General features: G+C 33.0%; 2 protein-coding genes across 2 annotated transcripts in view; one reads left to right on the top strand and one right to left on the bottom strand.

The window, feature by feature from the left end:
- LOC133204442 (DNA topoisomerase 3-alpha-like) overlaps window positions 1–9444 on the bottom strand; it is a 40670-nt gene extending 31226 nt beyond the window's left edge. Inside the window, exons 1-5 of the mRNA XM_061340169.1 lie at window positions 9294–9444; window positions 3648–3781; window positions 1431–1506; window positions 1238–1346; window positions 960–1011 (exon numbers count right to left, since the gene is read on the bottom strand). Coding sequence (XP_061196153.1) covers window positions 960–1011; window positions 1238–1346; window positions 1431–1506; window positions 3648–3781; window positions 9294–9437 — 515 coding nt within the window. The 5' untranslated portion in view covers window positions 9438–9444. The remainder of the gene's footprint in view (window positions 1–959; window positions 1012–1237; window positions 1347–1430; window positions 1507–3647; window positions 3782–9293) is intronic.
- A 260-nt stretch (window positions 9445–9704) lies between these two features.
- On the top strand, window positions 9705–12757 carry LOC133204396 (uncharacterized). The gene is made up of 2 exons (XM_061340118.1): window positions 9705–9784; window positions 11948–12757. Exons 1-2 carry the CDS (start codon window positions 9729–9731, stop codon window positions 12345–12347), a joined length of 456 nt encoding a protein of 151 aa, XP_061196102.1. The 5' UTR covers window positions 9705–9728; the 3' UTR covers window positions 12348–12757.
- Window positions 12758–16576: the final 3819 nt, after the last annotated feature.

The following is a 16576-nucleotide window of genomic DNA, read 5'->3' as shown; positions in this document are numbered from 1 at the left end:
AATCTGTTCTACTAAAGAAGTGAACTCATCCTTTTCATAAACTTGAGTCTTAGAAAGGTCAAATTGTTACAAAGAGTGACCCCAATAGTTCTGAGGAAAAAAATTATGGTACACTTACTTCTGTGTAGTCATATTGAATTATACACTTACTGTGGAAATTTAGACTGTACACATACTATTGTTTAGTCAGACTGTAAAGTTCCTGTTGTGTATTTGGATTTTACACTTACTGTAGTGTAATTGGATTATACTCTTACTGTGGTATGATTGATTTATACACTAACTGTTGTATAATTGGATTATACACTTACTATTGTATAATTGCATTATACACTTATTGTTGTTTAATTGGATTATACACTTACTGTGGTGTGATTGGATTATACACTTATTGTTGCATAATTGGATTACACACTTACTGTGATGTAATTGGATTATACACTTACTGTGGTGTGATTAGATTATACACTTATTGTTGTTTAATTGGATTATACACTTTCTGTGGTGTAATTGAATTATACACTTACTGTGGTGTAATTGGATTATACACTTACTGTGGTGTAATTAAATTATACACTTACTGTGGTGTAATTGGATTATACACTTACTGTGGTGTAATTAGATTATATACTTACTGTGGTGTAATTAGATTATACACTTACTGTTGTATAATTAAATTATACACTTACTGTGGTGTAATTGTATTATACACTTACTGTGGTGTAATTGGATTATACACTAAATTTTGTATAATTGTATTATACACTTACTGTTGTATAATTGTATTATACACTTACTGTTGTATAATTGTATTATACACTTACTTTGGTGTAATTGGATTATACACTTACTGTTGTGTACTTGGATTATGCACTTTCTGTTGTGTAATTAGACTGTACACGTACTGTTGAATAATCGGATTGTAAACCTATTGTTGTGTAATTGGATTTTAAACTTACTGTGGTGTTATCTCAGAAAACCTTGCTCTGTAAACAGGTAGATTTGGATTCACTGAAATATTGAAACATCAGAAACTTGTGAGGAATATCAGATCTCAATACATTCTAAACATGATTGAAGAAATTTATAATACACCAAACTGACAAAATGATACACAATTATCATTTTTACATGAAAATAATGATATATCACAGTTTCTTTTTACATGAAAACAGCAAAAACAGAACTACACTGAAAATAAAGCTACATGAACATACAAGACTGATTAATCTGTTACCTGCTTTACAAACTTGAATGGCCTCAAACCCTATATTTTCTCCCTCTCTGTCACAATCTGTCCAGATAATCAAATACTGACTACTCCCGGCCTCTCTCTCCAGAGTTCTCTAGCAATGACAAGGAATAACTTTACTTTTATGAAAAAATTTCTTGAAGCTTTTTTTTTCCAAAGTACTTGCAGATTTTTTTACCTTGATATCATTAAATTTTTCTGGACATTTTTTCTCCACTGGAATGTCAAACAAGGATAAAGGATTGCAGGAGTTCCTGTGGAATCAAAATGTAAAGAAATCTGAACTGAAGAATAAACGCTTTGATCAACTGATTTTCAAAGGAAGTTAAATAGTTTAAACAGTATAAATTCAGATCCAAATAAGTTTTATTAAATTTTTCTTTAGAACTTTTGACCTGTCAAGAAGCATGTATCAAAATCTGAAATATCTCACAACCTTCATAAAGTATACCACCAGGATGAAGGTGTGGGCAGACAGATGAACAGAAATATACAGATGAACAAACAGACCTAAATCTACAATGAACTTGGGAAGTTCCAAAAATTCAGCAGGGATTCCCAATAAATTATCTTTAATGTTGATCAATTTTATGTCTTATTGTCTTTCATTGAAATTTGGAATAAGGGGTGTAAAATAAACAAAAGCAAGTATCACAAGGGATAATTGTATATTGGTTACAATTCTGAACGAAATTGAATGCAATTTCTCAACTAGATATTTCCCATTTTTAAAACAAAAAATTTAAATGGAGCCATTTTTATGCAAATTATGTTCTACGTTCCTCTTATCATTTCAATCATAACAAAGTGACACAGTTTAGAATGATGGGAGCATTTGCTACTGAAATACTTGAAATTATTGTTTATGTTTTATTTTAAACCAAGTACAAAAAAAATTACATACAAAAAAAATTCCTGATTACAACTGTTATCAATTCCTTAACACTGAAATTTCTTTATGTTCTTCTTTGGAAGTTCCGGAGTTTATTTTTTATTGTAAGAAATGATCAGACCCAACAAAAAAACATAGGTAATCAGAAATTACAGAGCTCACCTTAAAAAAGGTTGACTTTAAGTAAGGCAAAGTCCCACACTAAACTAATAATCTAGTAATGTGCATCCCTAGATGCAACATTTATGCAATTTTGGTCTGATAGGGCTTGCAGTTACTTGGAATGGACTTATCAAAAAACTTTAAACTAGTCAGTAGTCACTCATCCAGAAAATGTAAGTCAAATCCAGCATCTGAAGCAAGTTTGAGAGTGTTCATCAACTTGATGCATCATCCATGCAAGTTTGGTTCAGATAGGCCTTATAGTTACTTGGATATGAGATCTGCTCCAAAAACTTTAACCTGATCACTCATCTGGAAAATGTAGGTCAGATCCAGCATCCGAAGCAAGTTCAGTAGTGTGCATCCTCAGATGTATCATTCATGCAAGTTTGGTCAATATAGGGCTTAAAGTTACTTGGAAATGAGACCTGCTTCAAAAACTTTAACCTGCACCAAAAACTTTAACCTGCTCCAGAAACATTAACCTGGTCATTCTTTAGCTGAAATTGCAGCATCTGAAACCTTGACTGTTACAATGAAACACACTAGAAGCATCCTCCATGCATCTCTGATTGATATAGAGCATAGAAGTACTTGAAAAGAAATCTGCTCCAAAAACTTTAACCTGGGACGCTGATGCCGATGGTATTACATTAGCTCCCCCAACTTCGTTGAGATGAGCTAAAAATGATTTGTAACATACTATGACCAACCCGTCAAATCCACGATGACACCCCTACCTGATTATTTTTTCAGTACTTTAAACATTATTTTTGGGGGGAGGGGGGTCACAGGTAAAACAAATTTTTGGTATTATTTTTAAAGTTAAGGATTTTACTTCTCAAAGACGCTTTTAAGACTGTAAGTATTTATAGCAATAAATATTAAATCTGTTCAGCAGTTCTGTGTATACATTGTTCATCAATTTCTAAGTCTGTGATTTTAATGATAATTATGAAAATAATAAAATAAAACAACTATCCCCCTCCCAAAATGTGAGTTAGAGTACATCAATCAAACAATTTTTTAATGACAGCCTCCAGCAAATGTTTTGAGAGTATTCACAAGTAATTGTATACTCTCTTCATAATAATTTTTTTTCATATAAAAACGAGCATATGTGTTTCCATATCAAAGTTCCTGTCATAAAATTAAGATTGGAAGGTAACTATTGTTACCTCCTTCTTATCGAGATTTGTATATACAAGTGTGTTCTGTAAAAACCAACCTTTTCTGCAAATATTGACAAAATAAGAAATTTAAATAAATTCTTACAAGCAGAAATTCCTCATATTACTGTAGTACATGTATTTAATTCATATTTGATAATCCTGTTATTACCATTTGCGGTATTGTCCAACAAAGTCCAGCTCCAACAGATGTCCACTTACAGATGTCATCATCATTAAACAGTTCTTGTTTAAAATGTTGTAATTAAACTCATATATCTTGTTGAACTTGGAAAACCCTTCCCTCTGAAAATTTAAAAAAAAAAAAAAGTAAGTCCATTATTGTTTACATAATTAGCAGGGGTGCAGTTTTATTTCCTAAAATTGATTAATATGTTGGCCTGTCCCTTGATCCCTAATCAGCATTTTTTTAACATAAAAAAAACAAGAGGCCCATGGGCCACATCGCTCACCTGAGTACTTTGGTTAGGAAAAAACAGAAATTAGTTCAGTATTAAAAAACTTAGATATAAAAGAGGTCAGGGGGGATTGGAACAAACTTGAATCTACACCACCTGAGGAGTCTTCAAAATTAGTATGACTACTAATGGCTATGCTGTTCTTAAGAAGAAAATTTTTATTGATATATCCTTTAAATTACTTTGCTTAAGGTCAAGAAATAGTAAATAACTTATGACTATCTTTTTGGTGCTAGGTCCATTATGACGTCAAAATCAATTTAAACTTTCTTTTTCATGTACATTACGTCTCTTATAGAAATTGTAGAAAATAAAGCATTTTCATGGAATTCAATCTGAATTCATGTGAAAAGTAATTTCGATACCTATATCCAATTTATTATTATTTTAAAGAAGGGGCTAAGAACATATAAATTACCATTTTCTGACAGACTGTAGGCAATCTGGATAATTTCCTTTGTCTGATATGGAAAAAACTCCCATATTCGTAACTGGTTTTTTTAATTTTTCATTGAAAATGACAATTTAAAATATGATTTTTCTTCTTGTTTGCCTACAAATTATGTCCCTAAACACCTTATTTGACCAAGCTTAAGTTATAAAGCATCATAAAAGGAATTTATTTCTCAAGTTTGAGAACTCTGTAGGCACCTTTCATTTACTAGATCTTGACTTTAACTAAGATCACCTTTTATGACCCCTCTATACTCCTGGGGGGTCATGATTTGAATAAACTTGAATCTACACACCAGAGGATGCTTCCATACAAATATGACCAATCATAACTTTCCTTGTTCCTGAAAACAAGATTTTCCCTATGTATTCCTAAGTAAAACTTTAATCGCCCATTGTGGCCCCACCCTACCCCCAGGGGTCATGATTTGAAAATCTGAATCTACACTATGTAAAGAAGGTTTCCTTTAAGTTTCAACTTCTTTGGCCCAATGGTTTTTGAGAAGAAGATTTTTTAAAAATACAACCAAATTTTCACTATTTCTCAATTATCTCCCCTTCAAAAGGGTTTGGCCCTTCATTTGAACAAACATGAATTCCCTTTACCCAAGGATGCTTTGTGGCAAGTTTGGTTGAAATTGGCAGAGTGATTCTTGAGAAGAAGTTGAAAATGTGAAAAGTTTACAGACAGACAGACGGACCACAGACAAAATGTGACTTGTGCTTTCAGCTCAGGTAATCTAAAAATGGTGCTTTTGGTTTAGAAAGAGCCATACCAGTCTGGCCGAACCCCCAAATGGGGTAAACAGAAATGGGAAAACCATACCCCCAATCGGGGGTACGAGCATGCACAGATGCTTAAAAATGTGCTTATTTCACGCAAAAAACAGAGGTTTACAAAAAATGCCGGTGCAAAGTAACGGATCATTTTGCATATGTAAAACCACTCGAAAATGGTAGATTAAAGGTGTTTTAAGAGTTTGTATTTTACAAAAATACAACTTTATTATACAAATCGGGATTTATTCACTGGCAAAGTTGACAATCTATTGCTCCTTGACATCCAGGTATTTAGGATAAAATATTTGATAAACAGACAAAAATAACTAATATTCCATTTAAATTATAAAAGAAATATATTATTTTACCTTATATCTTTTATTTTCATAATAAAATACTCGAAAATGTGGTGTTAACATTGATTCATTTATGATCGTGGGTTTCAGTCTGTGTTTCCTCTGACTAGCATAGACGGTCTTTATTATCGATAATCATGCTCAGGAAGTATAACAAAAATACAGTTAAAAATAAAATTTTAAATCCAATTTATCATATATATTGTCTTTTTTTAAATATCTAATAAGAATTAAATAAAATGTTTGCCCCTTTTTTTAATAAATACGTTTGTTTGGGGGGGGGGGGGGGGCACAACTATATTTTACTTAAATCTAGATTTTAAATTCAGATTTTCCTCGTTCTTAAAATATTTTTCCGCGTGTTTTACATTCCATAATTTAAAAAAAAAATCAAAATTATTATTTCTTGAAATGACGGCATAAATTCAAATTATGGAAAACTTAACTGTTAATTTTTTTCTATTGACATTATACCAAGTTCATAGCAGAAATAACAATATTATCAATCTTTTTTCCTAAGATAGATGATGTAAGCAAGTTTGTTTATACTGGATACGGCAAGAGTTACTGTTCTTGCGCATTGCATGATGGGACGGAAAACCCTCGTTTGAAGGTATACCCCCGTTTGAGGGTTCGACCAGACTGCATACTGAGGTTAATTTCTGAAGGAATTTTTTTTCAAACTTAAGACATTAACTAACCCACATAAAAAAAAATTTATATGGGGGAAAAGCCTTACTCAGGTCCAGCACAATCTCTTGATTTAGCTATATAGCTTGATTAAGCTATTCAAAATAGCTTGATAAAGCTATTTATGTGCAGTTTTTCAGAAAAATGTTTTTCGTAAGAAAAAGACAAAAAGTCGCAAGTATTAGACTATTCATATATGTACTATGGGCTATCAAAACAACAACCGAAATCACAGATAATTCTAACATTGCAGCATTTGATTACTTTTAAGCAAAAGATGAATTTCCATTGTTTGAGTAATAGTACACTACCTTGTGTGCGTTGAGGCGTTGATAAGTATGATTGCTTCTCATTGTACTGAATTATTACCAATCATCTTGTTGACCACAATTGGCCTCTTTTATAATTTCAATGAAGAAATAACTGTATCAATTACTTTACATAGCCCAAAAACTTTTAGAACTTTGAGTACAAAGTCTACTAAGGAGATGCAATTTGATGAGTGATTTTTACATGCATTATTTCCAGAAGAGTTCAAGGTTGAATATTATCACTGCACCAAGGTGCGACTTTTTGTGCATGCTGAGAAAATAACTCATTTAAGAAAAAAGTGTGATAAAATAGCTAAATTAAGCTATTCTGAATAGCTTAATAAAACTATATAGCTAAATCAAGCTATATAGCTAAATCAAGAGATTGTGCTGGACCTGTTAATTGTCATCGCAGTATTTTTTTTCAGCAGTTTTACTTAAAGTTGGGGGTACAGACCAACCCTGCTGTGGCAAAATCATCTTAAGATAAATAATAAATATAAAAAAAAAAAAAGAATTTCAAAATGGTCCCACCATTTTATGTTTTTTTTTTTTTTTAATTTTTTACCTTCAGAGGCACTGTAATTTACAGTGATTTTTCTACATCCTCTTTAAGTCCGAATATCGGCCCTTTCCCCTCTCAAAAATTACCAATTTTTCCCCAATTTTTATTGCTTTTTTCCCAAAACAAAACCGATGTTGTTTTTGTTATATTGGATTTTTTACGTACGACTTATCTAAAATGGAACGCTATTGTTCTCGGTCATTCAGACTCTTAAAATAATAGTAAGAAACAGCAGATTACATCGTGCATTTACAAGACTTAGAAAAACACATGGTCATGTCAAACCTGTTGTATAAATACATCGTAAGAAAGTGTAATGTGCATGTGAACCGGCAAAACATAGCTGTAACAATCACTATTACACTTGTACATATTATTTGTATTTCCCGCGTTTTGTCCCTATGCCCCATCTACCCATAAGCCCTTGCAAAATAGCTTGGCCGACCAGAACAATTGAGGCCTGGTCATTCCCGGCAGAGAAGCGTAGCTGCAGACACGTTTCTAAGTGTACATGCAAATAGCTGCCATACAATCAGTATCTTGACTTTGGCACGGAGACAGGTCCGTGGTAAGTATTTACTTATAATATTATTAATATTCGTTATGTATATAGTTTTTTTAAGTAAATTTATTACTGAATACGTATTCGTTCTTATTTCTGAACTTGGCCAGCTCTCACAATTTTACCTGTTGTTCAGTCAGGTGTGACGGTTAGCGAGAGTGTTCGAATGGCTTTTGTATTATATAGATAGAGTTTAAAGGTGCTATTGTACGCAATTTTCTTGTATTCAGATTTGTTACATTATGTGAAATATTTTGTCATTTAAATTTTGGTTTAAATGTCTGGGCGGAAGTGAATGACCGGAAGTCGAAAGTAAGGTGCGCCATGTTGGCAATAATTTGTTTTGACTTATGTTAACTGGTAACCATTATAATTTATACCTATTGATTGATTGATTTATTTATGAGAATGAATTGCCAAACATAGTAGTGTTGCCAAACATTATTTAGTGAAACATGTGACTTAAAAATATTCGTCATTGTAGCGTCAAGGACACTGGTATGACATGTGCTAGATACATGCACTAAGCTGAGGGGATCGTCGAGACACAGCGAAAGGTTCCAGGACTAAGGCCCGGAAGGATGCTGTGTGTGGAACAAGATTCACTGGGGGTGGACAGATACAGATAAGTCAATCCACGTAACATTGTATTAGCTCGTTATACGAACACTGACGAAATGGCAAACCTAATGATTTCATTCCTGCATCGAGGATGAGGATGATGATGTTGACGAAGATGATGTTGATGATTATGACAAGGATAATCATTGATCTGTGAACATGTTTGGCAATGATACTTTGAGTGAAATCTATACCCGGGGTTAATTGGTTAATTGTCTGATTATTGGTTACCAATTGCTATTTTTTTTTTTTTTTTTTTTTTTGGTTTAATAGTGTGGAAGAGTGTGTGGATCAGAGTGTGGTTGTCTGTTTGAAATCTTCTTTATTATTATTATTATTCTTTTTTTTTTTTGTAAATAAATTTATTAAAACTTAGTTGAATTTGTGTGATTTTTGGAGATAGCCAGCTTGACCACGTGACAATAGCTCTATTTGTAAATCCAAGTACTAGTAACTCTACAGTAAGCATCCCTGATTCCATAAAAATCAAACTGTTTCTACATCCGGCAGATGCAACTAGTATTGCAGAGAAATGGCAGCAATATGATTAGCTAGGGTCATAAAAAAAGCTTTAATAATTAGTTTGAAAAAAAATGATTTGTCATTTATCATGTCAGATTAGTCTATCTTCAATGGCTATTACGAGAAAGATTTTCTCTTATGTCTACCATTATGGCCAAAAAAAAAAATGGAAATATAGGTTGGTCACAATTAATGACAACTTTCAAAGATTAAAAAAAAGGTTAAGAATTTAGAACTGTGTCTAATTTGTTATTTTTTAGCAAATAAATTGAATAAATGATGTTACATTTACTTATATACCAGTATTTCATTTTACCTGCAATTAAGGTTAAATTTCAATATTTTTTATTTTTCCCAATTTGATACAAATGTCGATGATTTTTCCCAATTGTAAAGGCCCAGGCCCCTTTTTAAAAAATGTAGAAAAATCACTGATTTAGATTATAAATTCAATAGGATCATTTTTAAAATTTTATCACCTTTCTGGCACTCCCTCGTGACATGACATTTGCAAGAGTTTTTGCTGCATCATTTTTCTCAGCGATATTTAGCACCTTAACCATATCAGCACTTGAAGGGGAACAGTATTTCCTAAATAGTAACAACCTAAACTTTATCAACATAGCGCGCTTTCTGGGGCCTAAGAGATTTTTGCTAACTTGTTCTGTATTATTTCGATTTATTCGAGTTAAATTGTATGATATCATATTTGCTGTCCATCAAAGTTGAGGTTTTATCTATCATTGATATTTTTATTGATATTAGAATTTGATTTCGATCGTATGTTAATGATAAGCGTTATATTAAATTAAAAAAAAGTCATTTTATGTACGCCGTAATACGAGGCCTCGTTAAACTGGTCCTCTACCATCTTGCGTAATAAACTTTCACTTTGGCTGTAACGAAAAGTCATCATGTGCTCCTTAGCTGTTCGTTCTTCACGAGCGGTTCTTCGAGGGGATCTTAAAAGGCAAGTAGTTTCTTGTCGACTTTAGGAGCTTATATTCATATATAACTTTTTAGAAATGTAAACATCTGGACTAAAAGAAATGACACTGTTCTGGTGCTTACGTAAAAAGTAACCTTTGTTGTACTTGGATACTGAGTTTCTCTAAAACATTTGATATTTTTCAAATATTAAAACAGAGTTTCCGAAAAACAACTAATTCTATCAGTCATTTGGCTTAATGAGTTCTATCAGTCCGAAGTAAATTAAATTCTAGTATAATTCATGATATAATTCAAAAGAATATGATATTGGTTGGGATTGGTCCATTTCACCTGAAAGTATACATCAAATTGCTGCAGAATATCAATGCCAACCTAACTGGACCTTGAAAGTATTCAGATTGAGCATATAAATGATTCTGTGGATCGTAACAACACCAATTGTGAGACAATGCAATAGATCAGAGTACAATTAATTAGAATAATCTAACTGTGACTCAGGACAAGCCCTAACCACAGTTAGAATATGTCCCATATATGGATAGTTGCAATGTAGCAAATAGGAAAGGATCTGCTCCAAAGCGAGAATGAAGAATACAACTTAACATGAGTTGCACTGGAAATAACTACTTAATTAATCAATTAATAAACCTTTTTGGGCTTGTGTATAAATTCCATATTCATCTACAAAACATTAAATTTTCTGTTTATTACATTTTCTTTGATTTTCCCTTTTTCTTTTCATAACATGGTGTCATGGGTGTGACGTCATAGTTGAGCGGTTCAGATGTCATAGCTAAGCGATTGCGAGATTGAAAAACGTTGTAAACATGGATTTTTAATGACACATTTGGAAAAACTTTGGCAGTATAACAATTAGTCTCCGTCATGATGGCTCATTAACTCTATCTTATAACAGGCCGGGGATTTTTTTAAAAACACTCTTCAGGAAGGGAAGGAAAATCGTAAGTTTTGCCGCACTTCTGATATTCTCACACTGTGAGAATACCATTTTGATATCCTTTCACACTATGTCAGAATATCACTTTTATTCAGTAAATAAATAACAGTATTTCACTGTTGAAAATGTAATAAATGTCTTTTATCCTGTAAAAATAACCCATATATGACAAAAATTCAACTCATTTTCTCAACTTTTTTTCTCGCTTCAAATTTACATCCATGTTGACATTTGGGACTCTCTAGATTATTCATAGTAGTGTGGATTAGAATTATCTGCCCCTGTTTATTTTGCTGCATTGCCAGAAAGTAACTCGCCAATCTAATTAAAATTAGATGTTCTGAATCCGCTACCGCTTCTCAAACATCTAACAACATCCCATTCGGGGTCACGTCAGAGCGACCTTATGATTACCCAATGAAATCGCCGTCTCTGAAATCTTGGCTTATAGTTCGGATGCGTTTCTTTTTTTTACTGCCAAACCTAAATGCCTGAGGGGTTTCGTAGTAAACAAAATATGCATGGTAAAGACCGTGCTAAATATGAATGTGACGTGCGGGATATATAAACGTATACATGTAGTTTGTGCATTTTCGTTTGCATTATTTAGGCAGGGACCTATAGTTAGTATATAGGTCCCTGATTTAGGTAAGAATGCCAGACTGGCGGACTATACGTTCAATTTATACCAAAATTACTTTAATTCAACGTAAGACAGTCTACTGAGCATCAATAATGTTAAGATGTAGCCGTGGAACTAATTTTAGAATCGTATACAGAAGGTTGAATATGATTGGCCAAAATTTTTATGTTTATTCATAATCGAAAGGTCGTTCTGACGTGACCCCTAATGGGATGTTGTTAGATGTTTGAGAAGGGGTAGTGGATTCGGAACATCTAATTTTAATTAGATAGGTAACTTGCTAAAGGCTTTTTGAGATTACGATAAAAAGACAAACTTTACGGGTACAACGAAAACTCCAAAAAGAAATGGATTGTTCACGCAGAAATTAATTGGTCATGCGAACTGGTGATATAGCGAATTGAATCAGACATTTCAATTTTCTATCAGTTTTGCCGGTAGAACCGATGGTTTTCGGTAACTCTGTTAAAATGTTTGTTGCCTCATTTTATTTCATTTTTTACATGCCATCTTATTCTTTTAATACATCTGCCCAGATCAAGATATCATAAAATGCTGAAATAATATATTATCTCTTTCAGACTATTTCAGAGATCTTTATCTACTACCAGTATGAATTTATTCAAGAAAAGTGAGACATCTACAGATAAAGGAGGATATTCTGCTAGAACAGGTGAAATTCGTAAGAAAGAATTTGAGGAAATCAGATCAGAGATGGACTCGACCTCCGGCTATGCATTTATTTCCTTTATGTCATGTGTGCTGGTTTATTTCCTCTACATGTCCTTTAAAACTGAAAATGATAGTGACATTAAATCAAATTTGCGACTGTTAAAACTTGATGAAAAAATGTGTATAAAAGCTATAGCTCACATTCTTCAAACTGGAACTCACCAAGACACTTTGTTTTATCAGAAGAAATTGGTGGATATACAAAAAGAAATCAAGGAAAATGAAGACAAATTGGAAGGATTGGAATGACCTTTTGTTTGAAGAAGTAAAGTTTATAATGAATATAATTCAGTAGTTTTTGCATAATTCAGTTTCTGATGTATATTTGTTGTCCTATAATTTCATGAACAATTTGAAGTTAATGTCATCTTTGTACAGAATTGAATAAGTTCGTTCTGGAAAATAGTATAGAGAGCCAAGGATAAAAAACATATAGATTCCTTGTCACATACACAGCATGCATGTTATAGCAAGTTTTAAGATCAGTGAGGAACTGAGAAATAATTGAATGTGTGCATATGTACAGTATGTAAATGATATATGTATAAAATGATTATGTAAATGACGCTTTGTTGACTGATAATCAATAGTTTTGTTTCATTGACAACTGTTCAAAATCAGTCAACTTATGAAAATTTGAATAAAGAGTTTGTAATTTTTATCATTCTTTCAAGACATGATTCAAAGATACATTGGGAACCAAAACCACAACAAAGCTATTGTACTTAGGACATGAATGACCCACCTATGATACATTTGTACTGTAACATGACATGAAATCTACTTTGCTTTTTTCAGTCTGAGCAAATAGTAATATAATGAAAGAAGAAACAATTGTCTTTTTTTTTATTTGCAGAAATGATACTTTTAATCAAATTGTTTTGTAGCATGGTATGGTGCAGGGGCTGACAAATAGATTTTACTTGCCCCACACAGAACACAAATAGATCATGACAAGCCCCTGTGTCCAGATGTAAAACTAAGACATTTTTAGGTTGAAAAAATCACTTGCCCTCATGCAAGGGGTCAATAGAAATTCATTTGCCCAACCATAAAATTCATTAGCTCGGGTGTCTGGCAATGGGATTTGTCCGGCTCTGCTGATGTGTTGTTTTATTATAGTATGTAGTCTTTCCTTTAATATTAAGTTGTTTTTCAAGACTGCTTGGCCAAAACTTTAAAGAATTTGAAAAAAAAAATGAGCATTTAACTAAGAAGAAATAAAAGACTTCTCTGGGTTTTTTTTTTTTAATTAATCTTTGGGTTTTTTTTTTAGTACTTTATGTATCAGCTTTTGTTTTACCCTTATTTACCATTTAAATGGCTGATCATGATGTTGCATGCCCAACTCTGACTACTGAAATGTAGCTATAAATGCATGATATGCATTTATTAACACTAAGAAATTTATAATTCTTTGTAGAAGCCGTAAATACTGCATGTATACAAAATGCGGTTTGATTATTTCCTGAATTTTAACCCACAGTAGACAACCCATCGGATTAGTCACGCTTCATTGCACATGACATCTGTGAACTTGATATCAAATTGTGTCATACACCTCTTTGGACAACCTATTTTAGAGTTGTTATTTTTATGCAACAAATAATGTTAGTACTAGCTTAATAAACATGAAAGTTATGGAGTCAGATCAATAAATATTTCAAAATATATTTTTTGAAGAGATCAGGATTAACACATTGTTAAGGAGGGATTCTTCTCATATTTCTTGTATTTAAAAATCAATGAAATTTTCCTAGATTCAGGAAGACATTATCATTAAGGGATGGTATCAATTAGATTAAATTTGACCCGTTTTATTTTAAAAACCAAGGTCAGTTCAAGGTCATTATCTTTTTCCTTGACCTTAAGAATAAGAAAATGCCATTGCCAATCATGCGATGCCGACTTCTACAATCTAATTAAAATTAGATGTTCCGAATCCACATTAATGAAAAATATTAAACTATAATCCAGAAAATAAAGAGTAGAAATGTGAGAAAGCAAAACTAACTCACCAGTTGTCAGTCCATGCTCAGTGATGTGTGCAGAGTCTAACAAATTGAACACACCCGTGAAACATAAACTGTTTTTGTAAACAGGGCACAAGCTCTGTTATTGTTAATGTTTCACCAGTTGTGTTCAATTTGTTAAACTCTGTACACATCACTGAGCACGGACTGACAATACTGGTGAGTTGGTTTTGCTCTCTTACATTTCTACTCTGAATTTTCTGGATTATAGTTTGAATATATTTCATTAATACACAACAAAAATTTTACTTTTCTAAAGTATTAAGGATAAAGTTTGCTTTATGAAAGTGCTAGGATGTATCAATCAAACGCATCCCGAAATTTGTAGTTTCAATAATTTCCAGATAAAATACGTTTTTTGTTTTATTTCCGTTTGAAATACTATAGCAACATATAAGTCATGATATTATACCGAAAACTTGAGAAAATACTAACTTCAAATCTTTAAGGGTTTTTGGTGTTAGGGTGGGGTGAAAATGCATTTATATTCTTTGAAAATCTTCTCTGCTTCTGGGTATTTAACAGACAAACTAAGTGTGTGGTTATGATGAACAAGGGTGCCTCTTCCAAAATTGTGAAATTCATGGCCGCAGGGTCGGAGGTTCTGGTGTTGGGGTGGGGTTCTTTAAATTGTATAGTGAATGAAAAAGGTTAAGATAATGAACAGTGATCGATCTCAACAAATCCACAAACAATTTAATTCTGTGAACAGGGCATAAAACACGAACCCCCTGAAATTCCAGAGGTAGAATCAGGTGTCTAAGAGGAGTAAGCATCCCCTGTCGACAGTCACACCCGCCGTGAGCCCTAAGTATTGATTAGGCCGATGGAATATTCCATAGCCAAATTAAGTATAAAAACAATGGCCTAACAATTGGTATGTAATGAAAAACGTCAGCCAAAAACGACCCAATGAGAGGTTATATTTGCTAACAAGTTCATTACAACGACCTTAGAATTTACGGAATGCTGACTTTAAACGAGGTTGTTGAAATCCCTGTAACATCAACTTATCTGTCAGTTAAAAAATGATCATACCCGGAGCATGGTCTTGAGTATCGAATAAGTTGGGAGACGCAGATGAAAGTGGATTATTACTACATAAGTAAGGAAAGTCATCTCGTTTGTCATACATTTTACGTAGTTGTTATAGTTTGCCCTTTTCGTCTGTAGTCAGTAAAACATCCAGGTAAGAAACAGATGTGAAAATAGACAACAAATTACAAATTTTAATGAGGAAGGGTGTATTTACATTTTTCTTTTTAAATTCTTCACAACTGAATCGGGGGTTCTGATTTGTGTTACTACATCAGTTATGATAAAAAAAAATGTGAACAGTTTCACTTTCTTTGACAGAAGGTAAACTAAAATGAGAATTGGGAAGGTGACGGTCAGAAAATTATTACAGTCTAAGCATTTCTTCAGATATTTAGTTAGTCAAATACACTGTTTATGCAACTTTTTCATTCTTTTTATTCAATCCCCTTTCCTCCTTGAAGATTAATCAACTGAAATAAAGGACTTTCTGTGTTTCAGATCATCAACAAAGTAATAACCTATGACGTTATCTGTTAATCCTCTTTTGAGACCTCGTCCTTTTCCCGGGGGGGGGGGGGGGTTAACAAATTCATATCTGCAAGAAGGGGTAGGTAAATGTAAATTTTGCATAGTATACGAGTTAATAAAAAATCCTTTGTCACTTCCAAATGAAGCTCGAGAAATATTGTTAAGGTTTGTACTACATGCATTTTAAAGTGCTCGTAGAATGAAAAATGGCTTATATAATGATTATATGATTATGATATGATGATAAAAATCTCCAATCAGTGAGTTCTAGAAAGGAAAATACCATGCAACATTTCCTCGATACTGAAGGCTTCTGTACTCTACAAGTAGTATTACCTACCCCACGCTTCTAGATGGGCTGATGTTAAATTAGGTATTGTGTTATATGTATGTGCAGGCGCGGATCGAGGGAAGGAGGGGTCGGGACCCCCCCCCCCCACACACACACACACACGTGATATTCAGAGCTATAAATCTATATGTTAAAGTAAGCAAGGAATGGATTTGAACCCCCTAGAAAAATACGGACCCCTGGTAAAAACTGAAGGAGAGACAAGGGTGTGAAGGAAAAGTAACCCCCAGCCCAGGGTTCGGAGAAGAAGTTGATTAGATTTTTTTGTTTGTTTGTTTGTTTTAATTTAATTTTTTTTTTAATTGAATTGAATTGAATTTTTATTATTTTTGATTTAATTTGCTTGTCCAAAAAATGTGTGTAGGATTTTTTTTTTTTGAGTGGACGTAGACTGACCCCCCCCCAAAGAATTCCGGATCCACGCATGATGTGACATTGATTTTACCTTTTCTCGGGAAGTGGGGCGCTGGTTTTACTATAGTAGGAGATGCGCTGGGGAGACATATCCATTCCAAAATACTAGTAAC

This window comes from Saccostrea echinata, unplaced genomic scaffold (genome assembly GCF_033153115.1).
Source record: "Saccostrea echinata isolate AGI-Se365-2 ecotype Australia unplaced genomic scaffold, CSIRO_AGI_Sech_v1 ptg000053l, whole genome shotgun sequence".
Taxonomy (NCBI): domain Eukaryota; kingdom Metazoa; phylum Mollusca; class Bivalvia; order Ostreida; family Ostreidae; genus Saccostrea; species Saccostrea echinata.
The sequence above is the reverse complement of the archived record's forward strand: the minus strand, read 5'-3'. Positions and strand labels throughout refer to the sequence as shown.